The 26481-nt window shown below is 39.0% G+C and overlaps 1 protein-coding gene and 1 long non-coding RNA gene across 6 annotated transcripts in view; one reads left to right on the top strand and one right to left on the bottom strand.

Moving 5' to 3' along the window:
- The window catches only part of LOC106053764 (uncharacterized), a 77949-nt gene that overhangs the window by 40586 nt on the left and 10882 nt on the right, over window positions 1–26481 (bottom strand). For 4 of the 5 annotated variants that reach the window (XM_056028065.1, XM_056028064.1, XM_056028062.1 and 1 more), the window contains exon 2: window positions 22835–22986. In XM_056028065.1, the coding sequence (XP_055884040.1) occupies window positions 22835–22968 (134 nt within the window). In that variant the 5' untranslated portion in view covers window positions 22969–22986. Of the gene's footprint in view, window positions 1–22834; window positions 22987–24398; window positions 24554–26481 lie in introns of those variants that run through there. The other variant, XM_013209382.2, reaches the window with a different exon arrangement.
- On the top strand, window positions 716–22438 carry LOC106053801 (uncharacterized). The gene is made up of 2 exons (XR_001215314.2): window positions 716–1157; window positions 22185–22438. It is a non-coding gene; the product is annotated as an uncharacterized LOC106053801 (long non-coding RNA).

Raw genomic sequence — 26481 nt, forward strand, 5'->3', positions numbered from 1 at the left:
GACCTGAACTCATGTTCATTATTTAAAGAGAAATCACTTAAACTCTCAAAAAACAAAAATAAATAAATAAAAAAGTGTTAAATTTAAGACATTTGTCAACACACAATAATTTAAATGGTATACACTGTCATTTTTACAATCTTTTCTAAACCACATAGATCTATCTACAACTATGTTAGAATGGGCGACACACTTTACACATCAAATTAAAAATAGGTCAAAGTAGTAATCCCAGAAGGGATATAGGCTACTCGCACTCTGAAGGTAACTAGAATACTAGATCTACACCCATCTAAGATTGAGATATATCCGTCGTACCTTTCAATTTTGTTCTTTATTTGGGCAATAAATTTTAAATTCTAAATGTCTTGCCTGTTTTTTTTTTTTTTTTTTTTCTTAAAAATATTGGCATAATTTGGGACAAACAATTTTTAAGGATACGCTACATTTCTTTTTATTTTTTTATTTTTAAGTGACACACAGTGTTCATAAATAAATACAGGGATTAAAATACCAGGCATAGTCGGGCATAGCTGCTTAATTAACGGCTTTTTATTATTTTTATACTATTCTTGGGAATTCGTACAAGACATCGGCAGCATCTATAAAGCTTTTAACATCTCTCTCGGGTTTATGGGGCCGTTTTTAGGCTGGGATCGGGAAGGGGGTATAAGTTTCGAACGTTCCTTTAAAAAAAAAAAAAGATTATTACGTCATACTCAGTGGCGTAGCAAAGTACCCGTGGGCCCGGGTTCAAGAATATGTTGATGGGCCCTCCCCATATGACGAATATTTTGTGTGACAAAGAAATCCAGTAGTTTGTATGTATCGGTACATTTACTAAAAGTAAAAACTATTCCATGAGACATAATCATTTAAAACCACGTTTATGTACTGTTCTGCACTGTGAACATAATGCGTAAGCGGCTGCTATTGTTGAAACACTACCTGAAGGCTATTGTACTGTCCGCTTATATTGAAAAACCATAATTGTTTACAAAACATTTTTAGAAAAAAATGCAAATTTGATACATTTTTAATTCTCTTTGAGTGCTGTCAACCATGATAGAGAAAATGGCACAGATTGGATCTCCTTTAGTATTTCTGCTAAGATTCCATCGCACAACAGGTCTAATATTTTGAATCTGTTTGTCGAGGTAAAGGCTTATGTTTTTGTTTTCTTAAGAATCTATGTACTGAAAGATAGTGTCGTTGTTACTTGTGTCACCTAAACGATACTCTTCGCGATGTCCGCTAAATGAAAGGTTGTTGCATGCTAAAGTTAAAACTAACATTCACTATGCGATGAGTTACTTTCGGTAATTTCAATTCTTCAATGTGCTCCTTGTTTAGACCATCCACCGTTCTCAGTCGTTCATGTTGTCTGGATGTTTGGCAAGCTTGTTGAAGTAATTAAGTAATTAGTAGGCCTATCCTTTTTTTGTTTGATGACTCGGTTCGAAAATAAGCAGCATTGATGCTGTCTCAGGGTATAAACCCGAGACTATTCGAATGACTTTCCAGTGCACATACCAGACGACAAAGCATCGATTCAAGTGAAAGACACTATTCCACGATAAATGCAATTATCGCTTTATCTTAAAATTTTTGTTATAAACCTCCTCCTAAATAAGGAGCTCAAAAGTCGACATCTTTAACGTTTCTCTAAGTAACAGAATATGATGCTTCTTTTTTTTCTTTAATATCTATTAAGTCTAAATCTCTCGTGTGGAGTTTTTGATCTCCCATCGAGCGCCTCCCCAGGTGGCGGATAGGGGAATGCCCTCCAGATATGGTGGGTACCGGGGAAATAAAATACCCGGGGTGGACCAAAATCAAACCTGCTGCCTTGCAGGAAGTGGAGGGATCCACAAAGGCTAGGGCACCTTACCCGAAAATAAAGGCAGCTATCCAGAGAGCTGAAAGGGGCAGCCCCCAAGAACAAGATGGTTATGCACAGGGCTAACAACTCTGTCATATAAAAAAATACTGTTACGAAAGCTAATACACACAAGAAAACCCGGACAGATCTCAACGGAAAACGACCTAGGCCTGGAAAAGGACATGATTTTTGTTTTGCGACATGGAACGTGCTAAGCCTTTATAGAGCAGGTGCGCTAGCCCAACTTACTGAAGTGTTAAAGAAATATAGGATACCCCTTGCAGCCCTACAGGAAATCAGGTGGAAAGACTCGGACATTCTCAGAACCAAGGAGTATACTATATTTTATAGTGGTGGAAGCACTAACAACTTAGGTACAGGTTTTGCTGTTAAAAAGGAAATGGTAGGTGTCACAACATTCGGATGGTATGATGTTACGATGTGTTGTGATGCCGGGGATTTTACTTGAATTCAATAGTTAACAAAAAATGAAGATCTAGAATCACAATTGACGAATCTTTTGATAAAACAAAACTCTGGAACTTTATTAAATACAACGTAAGTACAGTTTATGTACAAATTACAAATCAATGAGCATGAACCATATTACAAAGGCTTTTCAAACAGAGCTCTTAGAAACGTGTCTATCTACAAGAACCTTATTTTATCGACTGGCTTTTCTTTCTTACTACCGCCAATTCTCTGGCGCTAACTCTTTTCAAAAATGTCTTTGTTTAAATTCAAATCAACCAATTGATTTTAAACATACTAATTACGTCCCTTGAGTAAATCCTGACTTGAATGTCAAGTGTCTAAATTTGAGGATTAAATCCCGAGACTCATGTCGAGGGCTTATATTTCTTTCAAAAATGAAATGTACAAACAATTCTATAATGTAATCTGTGACAGTAGGTAATGTCATTGGATTTAAACCTGTAAGTGATAGACTCTGCTCACTACGTTTGAAAGGAAAATTCTTCAACATATCATTTATCAATGTTCATGCCCCTACTGAAGATGCAGATGATAACACAAAAGAAGCCTTCTATGATGGACTGGAAAGAATTTATGATGAAGCGCCAAAGCATGACATCAAAATAGTCCTAGGAGATTTCAATGCAAAAATTGGAAAGGAACCAGCATTCAGACCAATAATTGGCAAAGAAAGTTTACATGAAGAGACCAACAATAATGGCATAAGATTAGTGGATTTTGCATCAGGAAAAGGAATGTCTATCAGCAGCACAAAATTCCTACATAAGAATATTCACAAGGTAACCTGGATCTCACCTGATGGCAACACCCAGAATCAAATAGATCATATACTCATAGATAAGAGACATGGATCAGACATACTAGATGTAAGAAGTTTCAGAGGAGCTAATGCTGTCTCAGACCACCTACTAGTAAAAGCTAAATTTAGACAAAGAATAAGTACCATACACAATTACCAAAGAAAGAGAGCACAGCAATATGATAGTCAAAAACTCACAAAGGATCCACTTGTTGCAGAAACTTATAGAATGGCACTCCAAACACAACTGACAACATTAGAAAAGGACTGCGAAAATAACATAAATGAGCATTGGGAAATAATAAAGCATGCTATCAAAAGAACAGCAGAAGAGGTATTTGGATTTAAACAAAAGAACGAGAAAATAGGGTGGTATGATGATGAATGCAGACAAACTATAGAAAAGAAGAACAATGCCCGAATGATAATGCTACAGAGAGAAACCAGGAACACTAGACAGCAATACAATGAAGCAAGAAGAAGGGCCACAAAAGTTGTAAGAAAGAAAAAACGGGAATGGGAAAAGTCCAAGATCACTAAAATTGAGGAACTAGCAAAGGAGGGAGACATGAGAGGAATGTATATGAAAATCAAAGATGAAAAGAACGGATTTCAAGCTAGATCACACATGTGTGAGAACAAAGATGGTCAGCTTATTACAGAAAACAGCAGGGTCATCTGTGACATATTACCCCCCCTCCATTTAGCATTTGTATGGTAATAGAAATGCTCATATGTATTAAAATTATTTAAATATACACAAAATACCATATGAAATTATAGAAAAATGGTTGAGGTAACATATGACAAAATAAAGTCAACTTGGAGATAACAACAATAATAAAAAATGTAAATGCAGAGAATAAAATTATTGATGACTTTGAATACCTGTCTCGCTATTCAAGTGGTTATGAAAATGAGACAATGTTTGTCATGAACAATATTAAAAGTTGTACAAGGCATAATACTTGGATAAATTGAATCTTGAATTGAATAAGTTACTTCTCTTCATGGTGCCTCATGATAATATTAAAATATGACATTATAACTCATTTGGTTAGTACTAATGTGAAAATGTGTACATGGAAAAATATATTGCATATGAAAAATTGACATAGAAAAAATAATTGTGATAGTACATGACAATCTTCTGAGAAAATAATACTCAATGTGATATAAATCTCAACATGAAAAATTCCAATTGTCTGTAGGATATATGCAATAATAATATACCTGAAATAAAATGCTCATGATTTAAAAATTAAAATGTCTGATGCATGTCATATGCAAAGATGCTGAAACATAATTAAAAAGTATCTTGAATGTGTGACCTTCCTCAGTGGGTTGCTTGGTGCTAAAATAAATCCAACACCTGTTGAAAAAAATATGTGGAAGAAAAATATATATACAATTATGTTAAGAATTAAATACATCTGGAAAGTGTGTCAGCGAAGACATTCTCACGTCCAGGAATTGTCTTGACCTCAAATTGGTAGTCTGTAAGTTGTAGACTCCAACGAGTTAAACGACTGTTCGCTAACTTCTTTGAGTTTAGAAATGCTAGTGGTGCATGATCAGTTAGGAGTGTGAAATGGGCACCTAGTAGATATCTGGAGAACTTGGCAATGGCCCATACAATGGCTAGACATTCCCATTCGATGGTTGAGTATCTGGTTTCAGCTGGTGACAACCTCCTGCTGATGAAAAATACTGGGTGCAACGTCTCTTGGCATTTCTGTGAAGTGTCTTGGTAACTCTGCATTAGGCATGCTCCTATGGCTGAAGATGAAGCATCCGTGGCTAGGTAAAATTGCTTCTCTGGATTCGGGAGTTTGAGAATAGTGTCTCTTGAGAATTCAGCTTTAATGTTCTCGATAGTGGTATGTAGCTTTGTAGACCATGGAATCTTCGTTGGTTGTCCTTTTTTAGTGAGTTCAATCAATGGAGCTATGAGTGCTGTGTAACCTGGTATGAAATGTCTGTAGAAATTACACAGACCCAAAATACTTCTCACTTGCTTTTTACTGGTGGGGACTTTGATGTCTAGTATGCGTTGAATAATGTCCTCTTGAGGTCTCAGCGAATTGTAGCTGACTTTATAACCCAGGAAGGATATTTCTGACATGGCTAGTTCTACCTTACTAGGCTTTATGGTAAAACCATGTTGTTTCAGTATGCTGAAAACTTCTTGTAGTCCTTTGATATGTTCGTTCCATGTCTTATGGAATATGCAAATGTCATCTATATATGACACTGTGTCAGAGCGATTGCCTAGTATGCTGTGAATGGCTCTATTAAAGGTGCTGCTTGCGTTGACTAGACCAAATGGCATGAAGTTGAAATGGAATAGTCCATAAGCTGTGGTGAATGCCGTAAACTGTTTGCATTCTTGTCTGACTGGTATTTGGTAATAACCTCTGGATAGGTCTATTTTGGTGAAGAACTTTGCCTCTGAAAACTTGGTCATAAGATCTTCAGGATTTGGCATAGGATATGAGTCGAGTTGGGTTATTTTGTTCAACTGTCTGAAGACACACATTCTTGGAGTTGTCGTTTGCTTTCGTTTGACAAGAACTATTGGTGCAGCATATGGAGAGTTGGAATGTTCAATGACTCCTTGCTCTAATAGTTGGTTAATTTCTTGTTTAAGAAAGTCTCTGTAGTGTACTGGTAATGGGTAAGGTCTTGCTTTTGTAGGCTTGGAATCAGTAAGTATTATATTGTGTTCCGCAATTGACGTTTTGCCTGGAACATCTGTAAATATGTCTGAATTTTCTTTGAGAATGGTTCTTTCTGTTTTTGCGGTGTCATTGAATTGAGTTTGATGTCTTGCCAAAATTCAGTTTGTTTGGTAGTTGTTTGTGGCATATCGATGTCGTCAAATTCGGACGTGTCATTTTCATCTTCTTCTGGTATGACTGCAAGACATGATATGGCTCTTTCATTTTGTTCTGGGCTTGTGGAACCTTCAGTTATTGTGTTATATTTTTGTAACATGTTGACGTGATAGATTTTCTTTTTGTTGTGTATGTCTATCTCATAATCAACATCTGTTATCTTTCTGAGTATGGGGAATGGACCTTACCAGTGATGAATAGTCTGTTGCTTTTGTCTGGTAGTAACAGACATACTTGATCTCCTGGTTCAAATTGTTTCAGTGTTCTGTTTCCATTGACTCTCATTCTGGTATTGGAGTTTGCTATGGCTGTGGCTTCATTTGCTTTTTCACATGCAGATATGACTATGTTTCTGGTATCTTGCACATGTTGAAACGCTGTCTTGGTTTCTGATGAGATTGAGTTTTGGCGAATAATAGGTTCTTTGAGGATTGCCATTGGTCCTCGTGGGTTGGCGCCATAAACCATCTCGAAAGGTGAGAATCCTGTGGTTTCTTGAGGACTTTCTCTGTATGCAAACAGAGCTGCTGGTAGCAATAAGTCCCAATTCTGTGGATTGTCGTGTGCTATTTTTGAAATGCACCTCTTCAAAGTACCGTTGAATCGTTCGCAAAGCCCGTTGCTTTGGGGATGATAGGGCGTTGTGAATTTCATCTTGATGTGGTACATGTTCATGAAGTCTTTGGTAATGTCAGCTGTGAACTGTGTGCCTCTGTCAGAGAGGATAACTTCTGGGAAACCAATTCTGGAAAATATCTCTGACAAAGCTCTGGTTATGTCAAGTGCTGTAATGTTGACTAGAGGTACTGCTTCTGTCCATCTTGTACATGTGTCAATCAATGTCAGGACATATCGATGGTTTCTTGCTGAAGCTACTGGCATAGGACCAATCAAATCAACTGAGACTTTTTGGAATGGCTTGTCTGTCAATTCCATATCCTGAATAGGTGCCTGTGATTTGTTGTTCTTAGGTCCTTTGACTTGGCAAATATGACATGACTTCACGTATTTCTTGACGTCTTTAATGATACTTGGCCAATAAAATTCTTTGAGGATTCTGGCTTTAGTTTTGACTACACCCATATGGCTGGCGTGTGGAATGTTATGTCCTGTTGCCAGTATTTCTTTCCTGTATTTCTGTGGCACTATTATTTGCTGAATGGTATTGTCTTTATGCATGGCATTCTTCACCAGGAGGCCATCTTGAAAATATGGTTTATTTGGTAGATTCAGCTGTTTGTTTGCTTGAGCCTTCTGATAAAGTATTCGCAATGTTGGATCTCGTTTCTGTTCTTCTTTGAAGTCATCATGTGTGAAATATGACTTGTCTTGATGGACTTCAGTTTGACTAGTTAGAGTTCTTGTATCATTGTTAGAGACTCTGGGCATGTCGTCTTGTTCTTCAAAGTTCAACAATGGACATTCGGGAATTGGAGGTGGACTTATGACCGGTAGGGATGGGCTTGATGTAACTGGGGGTGTCCATGTTGAATGTTCTTGATTGTTGCTGGCTACTGGACTAGTAACTGGTTCTGTTGCATTCTGCATAACTTGAGTAACTGGGGTAGCCATGTGATTATTTTGGCTAACTTGTTCAGGTGCCAAATGTTCTTGTTGTCTGGACATGGATCTTGTCATTACTGCCAAACATTTTTGACCTTGCTCTATGGCATTTGTCCATTCAGCAAGTTCTTGAGGAGTGCATTCTTTAACTCCTTCTATGTTTCCAATGATTAGGTCCACTGGTAGATTGGGTGTTACTAATGCTTTTGTTTGACCACTGAAGAATGGTGTGGTAACATAAATGATGGCTTCAGGCAACTTGCTGACAGTTCCGTTGAATGCAGTGGCTTGGACGTGGTTGCCTGTGAAACGGTTTGCGTGTACGAAGCGTTCATGTACTAATGTGGACGTGCTTCCGGTGTCACGAAGAACTTCCACCTTCTTGTCTCCTACAAAGCCTGGATAAAATTTGAGACCATTGGACTTTGCAATGACTGTCATAGTTGAGTGCTCATTGTAATAGCTTCTGTTAGGCATATATTGTGGTCTGGAGTCCTGTGAATGACTTCTGTAGCGAAGTTTGTTGTTATCTGGTTTATTATTTCTAGGTGCTTTGTTGAGATTGTATTGCTCTCTATTGCTGTATCTTTGAGTTGGTGATGTGGGTCTATCAAAATTTTGATTTTTGGAGACTGCCTGTTTTTTCCAACATTCATGAGTTTGGTGACCCTTTTTATGGCAAAATGAACATTCTGTGGTTCTGCTGCGGCATTGAGACGTGAAATGCCCTAGTTTATGACATTTGTTGCATTTGCCTTTGTCATCTGACTTATATCTTGCATTTTTGTCTTGAGCAAAGCAGACAAAATTTTCTTCAACAGATGGTTTGACTGACTTGTTTGGATAGGCTGCTCTATATTGTCTGATGATCTTGGTTAGTGTCTGGATATCAGTAGGATTTCTCTCTATAATGTAGGATTGAATATCTTCTGAGTGAGCATGGGTGATGTTGTCGATAATAATATGTTGACGAAGAGCTTGGTAACTTTCTTCTATTTTGGCCATGGATACCCATCTATCAAACCACATTGACATATTAGCTACAAAAATTTGAGGATCATCATTTTGCTGTGGCCTTTCATTATAGAATTTCTTTCTATAGTTGGCTGAAGTTGCTCCGTATTGGCGCAGTAGAGCTTCCTTGATATCAGAGTAAGTGCTGCGTTCATTGATTGACAGTTGTGAGCAAATGTTGACAGCTTTGCCAGTCAAGAGGGTAAGGAGTGAGCTCGACCAATGTGCTTCAGGTAGACCGGATGTTGTAGCTATTTCTTCAAATCTTATGAGATACGAGTCCATATTGTCAATGTTTTCGTTGAAAGCCAATATTTTGTTCATTAATCTGTATTTGTCAAACATACTTGAGTGACCTTGAATTGAAATGCTTTCTTTATTTTGCCTTTCGAATTCCATTTTTTCTTTTTCATGTTGTCTTTGCTTTTCGGCGTCTTGCCTTTGTTTTTCAGATTCTTGCCTTTGTTTTTCGGCGTCTTGCAATTTTTTTTCTTCTAATTGCATGCGTTTTTCAGATTCTTGCCTTTGTTTTTCAGATTCTTGCTCTTGATATTCTTTTTCTTCTTGTTTCTCTGCCCACTGGTCTGGCTTTGAAATTTGCTTTTCTTTGGAAAATTCTAATAATTCGAAGAATCGTTGTGTTCTAGCACTGGAAGCCATATTTAATTTTCTTGTTAGTTTCTTGTATTGGAGCAGAATGTTCGATATCTGGATTTTTGCTTTATTTCAGAAATAATAATAATATAGGTCTAGATCTAGTGACAAAGTTCTTGAAGCCTCAATTTGCTAATAAATTCTTGACAGTAGACTTGTAGTTACTGGAGTCGTATGATTGAATATATAGATCTATTGAGCCGATGTACTTTTTACTGGTTGGTTAAATCTTTATAACGCCAGTTATTTGATTTACTGGTCTTTTTTATTGCCAGTTATTTGCTTTACTGGTCTTTTAATATTGCCAGTTATTTGCTTTACTGGTCTTTTAATATTGCCAGTTATTTGCTTTACTGGTCTTTTAATAATGCCAGTTATTATGTATATTGGTCTTATTCCTTTTGCCAATTACATATAATAATAGTTTTCGTGAGTTAGACGTAACTCTAACGAAAATCTTTATAAAAGAATTATCGATAACCAACTGACCTGTTAAACACAGAAATTCTGTCCTCCGTTAAATAAGAATGAAGTTCCTTTGAAGAGTTTTAGAAATTGGTCCTAGGTCTTGAATAAATGTCGTTAAAAGTTGTCCGTGAACTTTTGTTAGTCGGAGAGTGCCAGATATGTCACAACATTCGGATGGTATGATGTTACGATGTGTTGTGATGCCGGGGATTTTACTTGAATTCAATAGTTAACAAAAAATGAAGATCTAGAATCACAATTGACGAATCTTTTGATAAAACAAAACTCTGGAACTTTATTAAATACAACGTAAGTACAGTTTATGTACAAATTACAAATCAATGAGCATGAACCATATTACAAAGGCTTTTCAAACAGAGCTCTTAGAAACGTGTCTATCTACAAGAACCTTATTTTATCGACTGGCTTTTCTTTCTTACTACCGCCAATTCTCTGGCGCTAACTCTTTTCAAAAATGTCTTTGTTTAAATTCAAATCAACCAATTGATTTTAAACATACTAATTACGTCCCTTGGGTAAATCCTGACTTGAATGTCAAGTGTCTAAATTTGAGGATTAAATCCCGAGACTCATGTCGAGGGCTTATATTTCTTTCAAAAATGAAATGTACAAACAATTCTATAATGTAATCTGTGACAGTAGGTAATGTCATTGGATTTAAACCTGTAAGTGATAGACTCTGCTCACTACGTTTGAAAGGAAAATTCTTCAACATATCATTTATCAATGTTCATGCCCCTACTGAAGATGCAGATGATAACACAAAAGAAGCCTTCTATGATGGACTGGAAAGAATTTATGATGAAGCGCCAAAGCATGACATCAAAATAGTCCTAGGAGATTTCAATGCAAAAATTGGAAAGGAACCAGCATTCAGACCAATAATTGGCAAAGAAAGTTTACATGAAGAGACCAACAATAATGGCATAAGATTAGTGGATTTTGCATCAGGAAAAGGAATGTCTATCAGCAGCACAAAATTCCTACATAAGAATATTCACAAGGTAACCTGGATCTCACCTGATGGCAACACCCAGAATCAAATAGATCATATACTCATAGATAAGAGACATGGATCAGACATACTAGATGTAAGAAGTTTCAGAGGAGCTAATGCTGTCTCAGACCACCTACTAGTAAAAGCTAAATTTAGACAAAGAATAAGTACCATACACAATTACCAAAGAAAGAGAGCACAGCAATATGATAGTCAAAAACTCACAAAGGATCCACTTGTTGCAGAAACTTATAGAATGGCACTCCAAACACAACTGACAACATTAGAAAAGGACTGCGAAAATAACATAAATGAGCATTGGGAAATAATAAAGCATGCTATCAAAAGAACAGCAGAAGAGGTAGTTGGATTTAAACAAAAGAACGAGAAAATAGGGTGGTATGATGATGAATGCAGACAAACTATAGAAAAGAAGAACAATGCCCGAATGATAATGCTACAGAGAGAAACCAGGAACACTAGACAGCAATACAATGAAGCAAGAAGAAGGGCCACAAAAGTTGTAAGAAAGAAAAAAACGGGAATGGGAAAAGTCCAAGATCACTAAAATTGAGGAACTAGCAAAGGAGGGAGACATGAGAGGAATGTATATGAAAATCAAAGATGAAAAGAACGGATTTCAAGCTAGATCACACATGTGTGAGAACAAAGATGGTCAGCTTATTACAGAAAACAGCAGGGTCATTGAGAGATGGGCTGAATACTTTGAGGAGATCCTAAATACCACTGAAGATGGAGACAATGGAGAATATGAACTGCCGCATGGGGGATGTGACAAGTCGGATTAAAGTATTGGCCGTTTTGGGTGTCTAGGGGATTTTATAGTTTGAGAATCCTTACTTGCACATATAAACTACAAGCACAGCGTTATAATGCGGGCAACAAACACTATATTTAGATGTAAACTTATGTACAGTTTATTATACAAAATAAGATAATGAAAGGTGAAATGCTGTACAGTTGCTAGTACGGGATCTAGCGTATTTACATATATAGGACTATCATCATCAGATATTAGAACCAAATGGTCTGAGTGTCATTAGGCGGGTTGCTTAGCTTTTGGTCCGGTGCTGCACTGGTGAGACTGGTGTGGCTGATACTGATGCTGTCTGCTGGTGGGCTGGCGTAGTGGATATAGGCTCCGTGTGCCGTCCAACTTGTATGGTTGCAGAGCTGAGCTGCGTCTACCAATCAGTTAAGCCAGTGACGAGTCTGTGGCTAGCGTTGTTACTTTTGAAGGATGAGTAGGTCTGATGTCTACAGATCTGGTGCCAGCAAATCTGCTATCAGCTTTAGGTTGCTAAGATTTCAGGTGGAAGTAGTCTATAGATAAAAGCTGCAACGATATGATGTGATAATCGGCTTAGCCATAATGATAACACTGGGTGGTAGATGTCTTTCCGTGAAGGACATCTTCAGTCTTATGTAGAGAAACTATAAGCTAGTTTCTTAAATATCAAAGGGAACTAACAAATGAATAAAGTGTCCCATCAAGGGAGATAACAATAATAATGGGGACTCCCGTAAAGGGAAATAACAAACAGTAGTAAGTGACATATGATAAGTAATACAGGTGACGTTCACCAATCACGGTGAGTGGCAAGTACATACATCTCTTAGATAAATGAGATGACAGGGGAAGGAGAGATCAACGTCTGATACTCGCCCATGTTCCCACATAAGTAAACATAGAGCATAAGTAGATACATACTCAGTAATAAGACATGTTTACAGAAATGCTTTGATAACTCCCTGCCAAGGAATTAATCAATGATAGTATATTAAAAGCTCGTGCCGAGCGCTAATATATCAGAGTTAAATTAATAATAGTTAAAGAGCTAAATACATCTGGTAAGAATTGTTAATAAACTCTAGTCCAGCTGGTTTGAACATTTAGCCACAAAAGTCATGATATAAAATATAAGTATACAGTAATCTACTTACATTATCCATGATAAGAATGCACAAATAGGTACACAAATAATGTAATAATAAATGCACAAAAATATATATACATTACTAAGTAAAATGGTTCTCAAGCACGTTACTAAGTTACATACCACCAATCCAAAGTGAAATAAGGGAATGAAAATAGTCTAGAGCTCAAGCAAGAGATAGATGTGCTCCCTGTGGGCTCTCCAGCGTGAATGAGATCGAACGATGAAGTTTGTCCATATACACGTGGATAGAGAGGGGGGGGGGTGAGTGACGGGAGATAGGAGCAAATGTGGTCTAGACTATTTGACGTCTTTGACAAAGGGGTCCACGCTTGACCGTGACGAGAGTTTCCGGGAGATAGACATTGCGCGAAGGCGCGAGTTGAAAGTCCAGGAAATCAGCCCAGGTGGTCAGGTGGATTATGAAGGGGAGATTATCAGAGCTCGGCATATCAAAGGAAGATTATACCTTGATAAAGCTAGTGCTAGATGAACAGCGTTGCCCGAGGCGTTAAGTTGAATGGGTACTTTGAAGTGACCAGCCGCTCCCGAAAAAGGGGGAGGGGGGTCAACGGATGTTTGCCACGATAGATGGAGGGAGTGTATTCTTGTCAAGAGTCTAGTGTGACACCTGTCAAGGTGGGGATAGTAAAATGTGACATCGATGCCAAAGGGGGATGGGGTTGGATTGAAGGGGTGGTGGTTGTGTTTTTAGCGCTTAAACGCTAAATTAGAGCAATTGATGATTAATAGCGAGTAAATAAATTAATTAAATGCTTAGACCTGAGTGATACCTCGAGTGAGCTAAAACGGTTCGTCACAACCCTCCCCGCGTAAGATAGGTCTTGGTTAAAAGATCTATAAAGTGCTCACGTTGGTATCGCTCAAGTTTCGTCTACTGTCGGTCGTAGCATTTAAGAAAACTTTCCCAGTAGTTAAGAGGTTGCCAAGGTCCAGAGGGGTGTCCGTCCTAAGGGTCCGCTGTCGCCTATGTTCTGTCCGCAGGCGGATTGCCACGTGGAAGGGGCAATTCTGGAAACCTGGGGTAATAGGCCGGGTTGATAGGATTGGGTACATCTCCTTCTTGGGGCAGACCAGTAAGTGGGATAAGTGTTATGGCGGAGTGCCCAATGCGCGTACGTTGGACGGGGCTTATCTCTAAAGCCATAGTGAGGCGTTTCTTCGTGAGTGCGATTGATCGGCTTACCTCTAATTTTCCTGACACGGTCAATGTCAGGGAAGAGTGGCCTTATAGGGGGTGTGGAGCTGTGATGAGGCCCACTTTCACGAGAGTGAAAGTTCACTTTCTTCTGTGACTTCCTGGCAGGATCAGTGCCAGGCATTAGTGGTTTGATAGCTGAAGAGCGGGAGTTACAAGAACTCTCACGAGTGCAGGTATTTCGCTTACCTCGTGACTTCCTAGCAGTGCCAGTGCCAGGGTGGCGCGGCTTGAGCTTGGCTGAAGAGCCAGTAAAGGGTTTGTTAGAGTGGCGACCAGGGCTTCCAACCAGCTGGTTGCTGCCACGTTTCTGCTTTGTCATTCTACCGACAGGCAGAGAGAAGTATGGTTTATTGACAACTCCTAGAGGTATGTACCTGGAGCCTAGAACAAAGTCGTATACTGGCGAGTCCATGACTACTGCATCAATGGTGCCATGTACATACTTGCATTCTACGTGGACCCGAGCGATAGGATACACCTTCGGAGGAATGCCACGGTCTAGAGATTGAACCGTCACTGATCCACCAGTGAGATCCGATGGGTCGACCAGTGCTTTGCTGATGACAGAGCTCACCTCACATCCGGAATCGAATAGTGCCTGGACAGGAGATCCGTTAATCAGAATAATCTCTACCCCAGGGGGTGATACGATGAGGTGAGGCGGTATCGGTTGGGTAAGGTCACAAGCAGTGGGTTCAGGGGCCACGGTCAGCGCTGATATGACGTAATAGTCCTCCTCTTCCTCATCAAGAGGCGATGGCTGATTATGCAAAGAGGGTTCAGGGAGCTCAGTCATGGCTGACACAGTACGTGGGGCCTGATGCTGTCGATTGGGCCTGTGATCACTCGTGCTGTTCCGGTCACGGTGATGGTTATTGGTCTGGCCATGTCGAGGCGGGTGGCTTCGTCTGTCGTAGCTAGTAGGCGTGGCTGGTCGTTGGATTGGTGCTTTTTGGTGATGAGGTTTAGTAAAAGGAGAGGGTTGGCTAGAAGGAGCGTGTTTGTTGGAAGAAGTGGGCTGGTCCTCTGGTTTGTCCGAGGCTGAGGTCTTGCTTTTGATGTCCTTAACGTCTTTGCGGGCAGTCGCGTACCGGTCTGCAGCTGAAGCTATGTCGGCTGGTGTAGCGGCTTGCTGCTCCCTTACAAAGATTTTGACCTCGTTAGGCATGCACTCTAGCAACTGCTCTGCGAGTATGAGGCTCACTAGGCCGTCCAAAGTCTCTGGCAGTTCGCTAAGAGTGTGCCACCTCTTCAGGTATTTGTCCAACCTGTCGCAGAGATTACCGTAGGTCTCTCGGCGCTCTAGGCGGGATGTCCTGAATTTCTTTTGGTAAGCCTCGGCAGTCAGCTCGAATTGGACGAGTAGCGCCTGTTTGAGGGCTGCGTAGTCTTCTCGCTGGCCGGAGGAGAGTTTAGAGTATACTTCATAGGCTTTGCCTCGGAGGCATTGGGATAGCCGGAAGCACCATTTCTCCTCTGGTAGACCGTAGTAGCTCGCAACTTCTTCGAAGCGGACAAGATAAACTTCGATGTTTTCTGTCTTGTCGTCGAAGTGCTCCATTGGCATGTGGGGTAGGCCGTTTGAGGAACTTTGCTGGGAGGCAGGGCTAGCCGGGCGAGATCCGGAGGAAGCTTGACTGGCGGTTCCGTTCTCTTTCTCCGCGGTTATCCTTTCTCTCTCAGTTATTTGTTTTTCCCTTTCTCGCGCCGTGATTTCCTTTTCTTTAGCTATAGCTATAGCTATAGCTACTTCAGCTTCCCTTTTCTCTCTTTCCATAGCTATTTCATGTTCCCTTTTCTTCTCCTTCTCCAATTCTGCCCTCACATATTCTTTCTGCTTTGCCTCATCGTCATATATGACGGCCGCGAGTTCTCTGAGTTCAGCTATTTTTTGTTTCATGTCAGAGTCCGCTTTAGAGCGTGTGCCACTTGCCATGGTGGTGGGGTGCTAGGATGGTGAGGGGTGGGTAATGAAGGGGAAAAGCGGAAGGTAGAGTAAGAGGTGGAGACGATGATGGAGATGCTGAAAGCAATTACTTAAGAGTTATAGGAAAGGTGGTATCAGCCTTTGTTTGGTGCTTAAGAACCTGTAAAAGAAGTACAATTACAGCAATACAAAATTAGAAAATTAAAATAGCTCTGAATGACACTCTTTAGTCTTGTGCTCTAACAATGATGATGGTTAAAATACTGGGGAGTTGCCTGCTGTGCTTGCAGTATTAGTTGGGTAAATCCCGGACGAGGCTCGCCATTGTGACAAGTCGGATTAAAGTATTGGCCGTTTTGGGTGTCTAGGGGATTTTATAGTTTGAGAATCCTTACTTGCACATATAAACTACAAGCACAGCGTTATAATGCGGGCAACAAACACTATATTTAGATGTAAACTTATGTACAGTTTATTATACAAAATAAGATAATGAAAGGTGAAATGCTGTACAGTTGCTAGTACGGGATCTAGCGTATTTACATATATAGGACTATCATCATCAGATATTAGAACCAAATGGTCTGAGTGTCATTAGGCGGGTTGCTTAGCTTTTGGTCCGGTGCTGCACTGGTGAGACTGGTGTGGCTGATACTGATGCTGTCTGCTGGTGGGCTGGCGTAGTGGATCCAGGCTCCGTGTGCCGTCCAACTTGTATGGTTGCAGAGCTGAGCTGCGTCTACCAATCAGTTAAGCCAGTGACGAGTCTGTGGCTAGCGTTGTTACTTTTGAAGGATGAGTAGGTCTGATGTCTACAGATCTGGTGCCAGCAAATCTGCTATCAGCTTTAGGTTGCTAAGATTTCAGGTGGAAGTAGTCTATAGATAAAAGCTGCAACGATATGATGTGATAATCGGCTTAGCCATAATGATAACACTGGGTGGTAGATGTCTTTCCGTGAAGGACATCTTCAGTCTTATGTAGAGAAACTATAAGCTAGTTTCTTAAATATCAAAGGGAACTAACAAATGAATAAAGTGTCCCATCAAGGGAGATAACAATAATAATGGGGACTCCCGTAAAGGGAAATAACAAACAGTAGTAAGTGACATATGATAAGTAATACAGGTGACGTTCACCAATCACGGTGAGTGGCAAGTACATACATCTCTTAGATAAATGAGATGACAGGGGAAGGAGAGATCAACGTCTGATACTCGCCCATGTTCCCACATAAGTAAACATAGAGCATAAGTAGATACATACTCAGTAATAAGACATGTTTACAGAAATGCTTTGATAACTCCCTGCCAAGGAATTAATCAATGATAGTATATTAAAAGCTCGTGCCGAGCGCTAATATATCAGAGTTAAATTAATAATAGTTAAAGAGCTAAATACATCTGGTAAGAATTGTTAATAAACTCTAGTCCAGCTGGTTTGAACATTTAGCCACAAAAGTCATGATATAAAATATAAGTATACAGTAATCTACTTACATTATCCATGATAAGAATGCACAAATAGGTACACAAATAATGTAATAATAAATGCACAAAAATATATATACATTACTAAGTAAAATGGTTCTCAAGCACGTTACTAAGTTACATACCACCAATCCAAAGTGAAATAAGGGAATGAAAATAGTCTAGAGCTCAAGCAAGAGATAGATGTGCTCCCTGTGGGCTCTCCAGCGTGAATGAGATCGAACGATGAAGTTTGTCCATATACACGTGGATAGAGAGGGGGGGGGGTGAGTGACGGGAGATAGGAGCAAATGTGGTCTAGACTATTTGACGTCTTTGACAAAGGGGTCCACGCTTGACCGTGACGAGAGTTTCCGGGAGATAGACATTGCGCGAAGGCGCGAGTTGAAAGTCCAGGAAATCAGCCCAGGTGGTCAGGTGGATTATGAAGGGGAGATTATCAGAGCTCGGCATATCAAAGGAAGATTATACCTTGATAAAGCTAGTGCTAGATGAACAGCGTTGCCCGAGGCGTTAAGTTGAATGGGTACTTTGAAGTGACCAGCCGCTCCCGAAAAAGGGGGAGGGGGGTCAACGGATGTTTGCCACGATAGATGGAGGGAGTGTATTCTTGTCAAGAGTCTAGTGTGACACCTGTCAAGGTGGGGATAGTAAAATGTGACATCGATGCCAAAGGGGGATGGGGTTGGATTGAAGGGGTGGTGGTTGTGTTTTTAGCGCTTAAACGCTAAATTAGAGCAATTGATGATTAATAGCGAGTAAATAAATTAATTAAATGCTTAGACCTGAGTGATACCTCGAGTGAGCTAAAACGGTTCGTCACAGGGGACCAGATCCCTTAGTGAACCCTCCAACACTCATTGAAACATCAGAAATAATTAGGACCATGAAGAATCACAAAGCACCAGGAGAGGACCAAATCACAGCAGAACTAATTAAATATGGAGGGAAAGACTTACATTCCCAAATACACAGACTAATATCAAGAATTTGGGAAGAAGAAGTAATACCAACAGAATGGGAAACAGCTCTTATAACCCCAATACACAAAAAAGGATCCAAGTTAAAGTGCTGTAATTACAGAGGAATCTCTGTACTAAATGTGACTTATAAGATACTGTCTAGGCTTATAACTAAGAGACTTGGAAAATATTCAGAAGAAATCTTAGGTGACTACCAATGTGGTTTCAGACCCAACAAATCCACAACCGACCACATCTTCACACTAAGATGTATACTAGAAAAATGCCATGAATGCAACATACCAATCCACCAACTCTTTATAGACTATAAAATGGCTTATGACAGTATCAGAAGGAAATACCTATATGACACACTACAGGATTTTGGAATACCCAATAAGCTGACAAGACTTATACATATGACATTAAACAACTCAAAAAGCAAAGTCATAATACAAGGAGAACACTCACGGGAATTTAGGATTAAACGAGGATTAAGACAAGGAGACGCACTTTCCTGCATGCTTTTCAATTTAACACTGGAGAGAGTTATAAGAAATATACACATAAACACAAGGGGAACTATTACTAACTACTTCAGGAGAGAAAACATGGGTCCACAACCAACAGGGACGATATACAGCCAACCTCTACAATACCTTGCTTATGCCGATGACATTGCCTTATTGTGTAAAGAAACCTCTGACATCGCTAGAGCCTTCATACAACTAGAGAAGCATCTCGACCAGCAGGACTTGAGGTCAATGACAGTAAAACCAAGTACATCACAATGACAAGAGACAATCAAACAGAGGGACAAAATATCAAAATCAAAGACCACGAATTTAAAAACGTCCAAACTTTCAAATATCTAGGAAGTACTATTAATTTCAAAAATGACCTACTAACAGAAATAAAGGAAAGAATAGCAGCAGGCAACAGGCATTTTATAGCACCCACCATCTACTTAAGAGCAAAATGATTTCAAGTAAAACCAAGAAAATAATAAACAAAACTATAATAAGACCAGCAGCAATGTATGGAAGTGAGACCTGGACACCGACAAAGACATCTGAAAATTTACTTAACACTTGGGAAAGAAAAATCCTTAGGAAAATCTATGGTGCCATACAGGATGAAACAGGGTGGAGGACACGCACTAACCATGAGTTATATCAATTATATGAAGACCCACCAATAGTGAACGAAATAAAAAAGAACAGACTACGTTGGGCAGGTCACCTTGAAAGAATGTCAGACAACAGAGGGGCGAAAATCGTATGAAGGCAAAAACCAAAAGGCAGGCGACCCAAAGGCAGACCCCGAATGCGATGGATAGATGACGTGGAAGCAGATCTGAAGCAGCTTGGGGTTAGGGCGTGGAGACGAAAGGCCCAGGAGAGATCTGAATGGAAGGATGTGTTAAAGCAACCCAGAGCCCTCCATGGGCTGTAGCGCCACTGGGATGGATGGATGGAAGTCTAAATCTAGATTTCTGGTAATAGAAAAGTGAGAACAAAAATAGGTGCTTACTATTAAAAAAAAAGGTTATTACTATCAACGGTTTAATTAACATAGCGGGGAAAAACAGAACGAATGAGAGTATGGGACCCAAACGTCACAGCCCTCGCGCCGTCATCACGTCACAAAAAACCTGATGAAAGCAATTCCTTACAGTGACTCTAGGTGAAAACATGGGTTAATGTTTTGAAGTTAATATACATTTTAATATGACGTTTAGGATACTTTAAGGAAATTTTTTTTTTCATTTTTTAAAATCATTTTTTACAAAATTTCATTGTAGGGTAGGCCACAATTGGTCATTAGTCATGGGACCAGGCCATATAAAACCCTTACGCGCCATGCAGTGCCTTATTTAGAGTTGAAAAGGCCTTTAGCTATTTGAGATATGGGACCCCATAGCCTATAAATCCAGATATTGTATGCAACTACTAAATATTTCTTGGAGGCCCTAAGCTAGAGCTTATGTTACACAGATGGAAATCCGGCCCTGGCCCCACGATTGTTACACCATCGGGTGTGGGCCCCTAAATGTTCGTGGGGTCTTATTCATTGAACCCCTTCGCGCCATGGATGCTACGCCACTGAGTCATACTCCTGCAGGAGAATACTGAGATGGGAAGGGAGGGAGCTTGAGACTATCATTGCGACAGTTCGAAGCGCATAAGGCAACAATGCGGGCGTGAAAAGGGGAGGCGGTGGATCAAAAACGTATTAGGACTCATTAGAATCACACCAGAGAACAAGTGACATCATTGACGGGTCTCATAATCAAAAGTAGGGCGGTAGTAATGTTGTTAGACGAAATAAAGTAAATTTATTGATGGCAGACACATCTGTTACATTTTGATGTTATCAAAAGAAAAAAAAACGATAATAGACCTATCAAAATGAAATACTAGGCCGCATATATTTTTAACTATTTCTTAACCACGTTTTAATTTAATTTTTACTTTTTTTTCTCACGTATTTATTGTTAAATTTTTAAAAGAGCGTATACGTCTTCAATGTACCTAGACAATAATTTCCAGATAAAATCCTAAACATCATACTATATATATAGCGTATATATATATATATTTGTATGATGCATATGGTGTTGAAATGAATTAAAAACTACTCCTATGTTTTAATTAATTATGTACAATGTATATTTTAATATAAACCATAAGGAGGATAGTTAAATCCTAGTTGGTGCAAGTAATATAATTTGATCTAATTTTTAGCGGCCCCCGAAAGGGGAAAAGACGCTATTAGTTTTGTGCGAAATGTCTGTCCGTCTGTCCGTCCGTCCCGTTTAGATCTTGTAACTTAGAAAATATATTGAAAATCCGACATCACAATATTTTAGACCATTCAAAGTTCTGATGCAACGGCTACTTTTTTTTTTTTTCTGAAAGCTAAAAAATCTAATTTTTAAAATCAGTTATGCAGGCAGTTTTTTAAAGAGTAAAAGCTAATTAGTATGCATTATAAGTTAGACCTAAGTTAAAAGGAATAGCAATCTATAAATGTCACTTTCGTGAACGATTTTTTTTATTGCGGAAATGTCTTTTTTTTTTTGAGCATTCGAATAAGAGACTGATCCTCTTCAAAACAATTACATCTATTATAAGACTTCAGTTAGGCCAGGAGAGGCGCGGTAGCTGAGCGGTAAAGCGCTTGGCTTCCGAACCGGGGGCACCAGGTTCCAATCCTGGTGAAGACTGGGATTTTCAACTTCGGAATCCTTAGGCGCCTCTGAGTCCACCCAGCTCCAATGGGTACCTGATATTAGTTGGGGAAAAGTAAAGGCGGTTGGTCGTTGTGCTGGCTACATGACACCCTCGTTAACCGTAGGCCACAAAAACAGATGAACTTTACATCATCTGCCCTATAGACCACAAGGTCTGAAATGGGAACACATCTAACTTGCAATCATTTGCACCTATCCTTTGATCTGCTGTACCGTTGGGGCACTACACAAGATCTGTTAACCTTCTTTCTCCATTCTTATCTATCATTTGTCTTTGATATCATTTCATTTGGATGTTCTTTCTGAAAATATTAAAGCCTGCCTGGGTGGACCACTTCGGGGGCCGATTTTGAGTTTGTGTTTCCACACAAACTGTCTTTGTAATCTTGTTATTCCCGTGTTGAAGTTTGATTTTTGTGATCCAAGTTTTTTTTTTAGTGGCCAGTGTATTTATACAGATATTGTTTCATATAATCAGTGCGACACATTTTATACTTTTAAATGTTTTTTTTTATGAGGTTTTATTTTAAATATATTTTAATTTTATCTATAATGTGTTTTAATCGTTCATTTTATTAGAAAGCCAAGCTACTCAGACTAGTCACTCAGACTAGCTTTCTACAATGGCAAACTGTTTACAAAGATTTCTTTGAGAGGTAAATTCCAAGAGCAGACGATGTAGTCAAGAGCAGACGATGTATTCAAGGTCAACGAATATGTAGTAAAGAAACCAGACTACTTTGCTTTTCCACAGGCAGTGTCTGGGTTTCCTAATGATTAACTGGACTCTGAGACTTTTTAAAATTGTTATTTATTAAAAAATACAATGTTAATCAGAATTTGAAATTTACTTTTAAGAAACTTTCAGAAACTAATTTAAAATAGAAAAAAAAAAGTTTGTTGATGCTTTATACGTTTTCGGCTTTCTCTCCAAAATGAAAGTGAATACGTCATGGTCTGATGCCCTTGTGATGACATTAGCGCATACCACCAGGCAGTCATCCGCACAAGGCAGCATTGATTGCTACTAAGAGTGTTAGTATTAAGGTATATATATATAGTTCGTCCATCGTGGTCGTGACCACTTTGTCATCCAGAGGGCTGTATTAAGGTAAGTATCTCCATGACAGGCTAATGACCTACAATTGAACTCGTGATTGCCCATCTTAAAACAAAATCAAAGTATTGTATAAATATTTAAAGAACTGGTTGATCTAGCTATACATTACATTTCTTGGTCTTGTTTGCCTTCCAGTGATGCTTTGGATCCAAATTTCGTACCCATGTCTTCGTCCTCTTCGTCGCTCAGACGTTTGACATTAGTTCTGAAGTCATCGTGTCTTTTAATGTGCATGTTTTCCATGCGGCTAACAGCCAAACCCTGGAACACACACACAGATAGTATTATTTTTTGTTGTGTCATAACAAAGCTTAGATCAACTCACTTGGTCTGTCTGTCTGTCTGGTAAAAAGTTTGTACACGTTATTTCTACGACACCCAATCTCGGGTCAAGCTGAACTTTCGCACAATTATTTCTTTTACCTGACAACACAAAAAAAATCTATTAACCAATTAATTAATTAGCTATTAATAATTAATTATTTGTTTGGTATCTCGAAGTGAAAGAAATTTTACTTGACGGAAGTGGTGTTTCACGCTCTATTAGTTCCCTTTATCGGTCACCGTTTTAAATTAAAATTGAAAGAAACATTGTATAACTAAACAATCTTGTTTAGTCATAGGCACCTCACTAGCAGATTGGTGAGTATGTCGACTTGTGTGGGCGTGGACCATGAGTTTGAATTCAGGTCGTTCTCAACCCCCCCTCCCCACCTTTTTTTTTTTTTGGAAATGGTTTTAAAAACTGATTACAATAAAATTCACCCAGAAATTCCTTTCTTTATCTACCCCCCCCCCCCTATTTTTCCAACCGGTCCAGGTAAGTGATAGAATCATAGTGTATTGAGAAAGCTAAAAGCATAAAATAGCGCTAAATAAAAGCGGTAAAAATATTTCTAATCGTACAGCTTTATCGTTGTCGGTCTAGGTCAATTATAAATTTAATTACATGACTGGTCCAAGCTAATAGATAGAATTACGCTTCGTATTAGTTTTGCTGTTATTTTAAAGTACTTTTATGTTTTTTCTTGTTTTAATTCATTAATGTAATGTCAACCGATGTCATTATGTCTATGTCTAAATCACTCGAAAATCTATTATGAATCACAATTCAATATATATATATATTAACACACAAAAACAAAGCTAATACAAGGGAAAGAACTCCACGCTTACAACTAAATATCTCAATAATATAGACGTTATTTCCCTTTTTCGATATCAAACATATTAATTGATAACCAATTGATAACCAATAATTGTTTTTTTTTTCATTGAATCTTGTTTGGTTAAAGACCATAAATAATTTTTTAAAGTTTCAACCTAATCCGAGAATGTGTATGGGAGAAATAGCGTGTTCAGTTAACTAAGGGGAGGAAACTCTACATATTTAGCCGTATCTATGAATACTGAAGGATCAATTTTCCTTGTTGGTATCAAACAATATAATTAATTACCTGTAATTGATTTACTTTTTTTTTATTGATTCATGTCTTGTCTATGTCAATGAATAATTGTGCAAAGTTTGTACTTGATCCGAGAATGGGTGTGGGTGAAATCAGTTCAACAAGCTTTTTACCAGACAGGCAGAGATAGATAGATTGAATGAGTTGATATAAGCTTTGTAAAAATAAATAAGGAAGGTTACTATTCAAAGTATGTTTCAGACTTACCTGGACATATGCCATTTTATTAAATATCCAAAATCAGACAAAGCACATTAGGCTAAGAACAAAATCTTTACTTATGCGAACTATGTACGATTAAAATAGGAACTATTTCCATGAACCACTTAGAGTGTTGTCGTTCAACTCCCTACTTGTGATAACCAAGTATAGTGTGGCGATGCATGGGTTGGACTTTTTATCCAGTTACGAAACAAATAAAGGGGAAATTCTCAAGCCAAGTGAATTAACTTCCTATCACGCTTAAGCTGTAAGGAAACCCTAGTCCAGATAAATATTTCATGCCTGAAGCTTTCATAAAAAAAATAGTAACCTAAGAACGTATTATATGAATGATGAACGTTGATGTTCCAACCCTGATGTATCAACCCTGAGGTATCAAACTTGATGTTCCAACCCTGATGTATCAAACTTGATGTTCCAACCCTGATGTATCAAATTTGATGTTCCAACCCTGATGTATCAACCCTGATATATCAAACTGATATTCCAACCCTGATGTATCAACCCTTATATACCAACCCTGATATATTAAAATTGTTGTTCCAACCCTGATATATCAACCCTGATATATCAAAGTTGATGTTCCAACCCTGATGTATCAAACTTGATGTTCCAACCCTGATGTATGTATCAACCCTGAGGTATCAAAGTTGATGTTCCAACCCTGATGTATCAAACTTGATGTTCCAACCCTGATGTATCAAACTTGATGTTCCAACCCTGATGTATCAAACTTGATGTTCCAACCCTTATGTATGTATCAAACTTGATGTTCCAACCCTGATGTATCAACCCTGAGGTATCAAAGTTGATGTTCCAACCCTGATGTATCAACCCTGAGGTATCAAAGTTGATGTTCCAACCCTGATGTATCAAACTTGATGTTCCAACCCTGATGTATCAACCCTGAGGTATCAAAGTTGATGTTCCAACCATGATGTATCAAACTTGATGTTCCAACCCTGATGTATCAAACTTGATGTTCCAACCCTGATATATCAAACTTGATGTTCCAACCCTGATGTATAAAACTTGACGTTCCAACCCTTATGTATGTATCAAACTTGATGTTCCAACCCTGATGTATCAACCTTTGATGAACCACTTGGACTTAATTTCATAAATACTTCCTACTAAATAGAATAGTAGATTAATTTCCCCGGGAAATATAGATTCATTCCACTAGGTGTACATGTTGAACAGGAATGATAGAGCTTGTTAGTGTTAAGGCTTTTAATACTAACATCAGGCCCGAGGCCGGGGGGGGGGAGCAAACAGGATTCTTCAGGGCCCAATTTAAAAAAAAAGGAGGGGGAGGACTTCACGTATTTGAAGTTTTGTTGGCATGTGTGTGTGGTTAAGGGTGTGGGGGGAAAGAGGCATTGGGACCCAGACCTATCCAGTTATCTAGGGCTCAACGATTTCTTCGTTTAAAAATGGTTATAGGGAACGCTGAATGTCAGTGCTTCTCATCCTGAAGTGTCCGTATGCCTAGGACAGACAGGTTGGTACTGTTGGGGTACACAGTAAAGATAATGGGGGATGTAGGATATTTGTTTATCCTACTGAGAAAACAGGATAAACAGGCAAAGAAAAGTAATCACGACACGTTAACAGTTTAAGAAACGAATAGCAGCAGACTTAACCTACATCTTAAACCACGAGGACATAGCACATACTCTTCACGCAGTCTAATCGCTGGGATTGGCCTACATAGGGAAAGCCCCCAGCCTACCGTGTCATTGCATTGTTAAGTGATTTGCAGTTTGATTTAAAAAAAAAAGATGATGTCGAATTAAAACACTTGTATCTTTTGTGTATACGCTTTCCTTTCAAATCTTGCGATCTATAGGGCAGAGGTCATCTGTTTCTGTGGACCAGGGTCAACGAGGATGTCATGTGGTGAGCGTAATCACCAACCGCCTTTACTTTTCCCCAACTAATATCAGGTACCCATTAGAGCTGTGTGGACTCGGAGATCAAAATATTCCGAAATTAAAAATCCCAGTCTTTACATGGATTCTAACCTGGGGCCACTGGTTCGGAAGCCAAGCGCTTTTGTATATGC

Source organism: Biomphalaria glabrata, chromosome 4 (assembly GCF_947242115.1).
Source record: "Biomphalaria glabrata chromosome 4, xgBioGlab47.1, whole genome shotgun sequence".
Lineage (NCBI taxonomy): Eukaryota > Metazoa > Mollusca > Gastropoda > Planorbidae > Biomphalaria > Biomphalaria glabrata.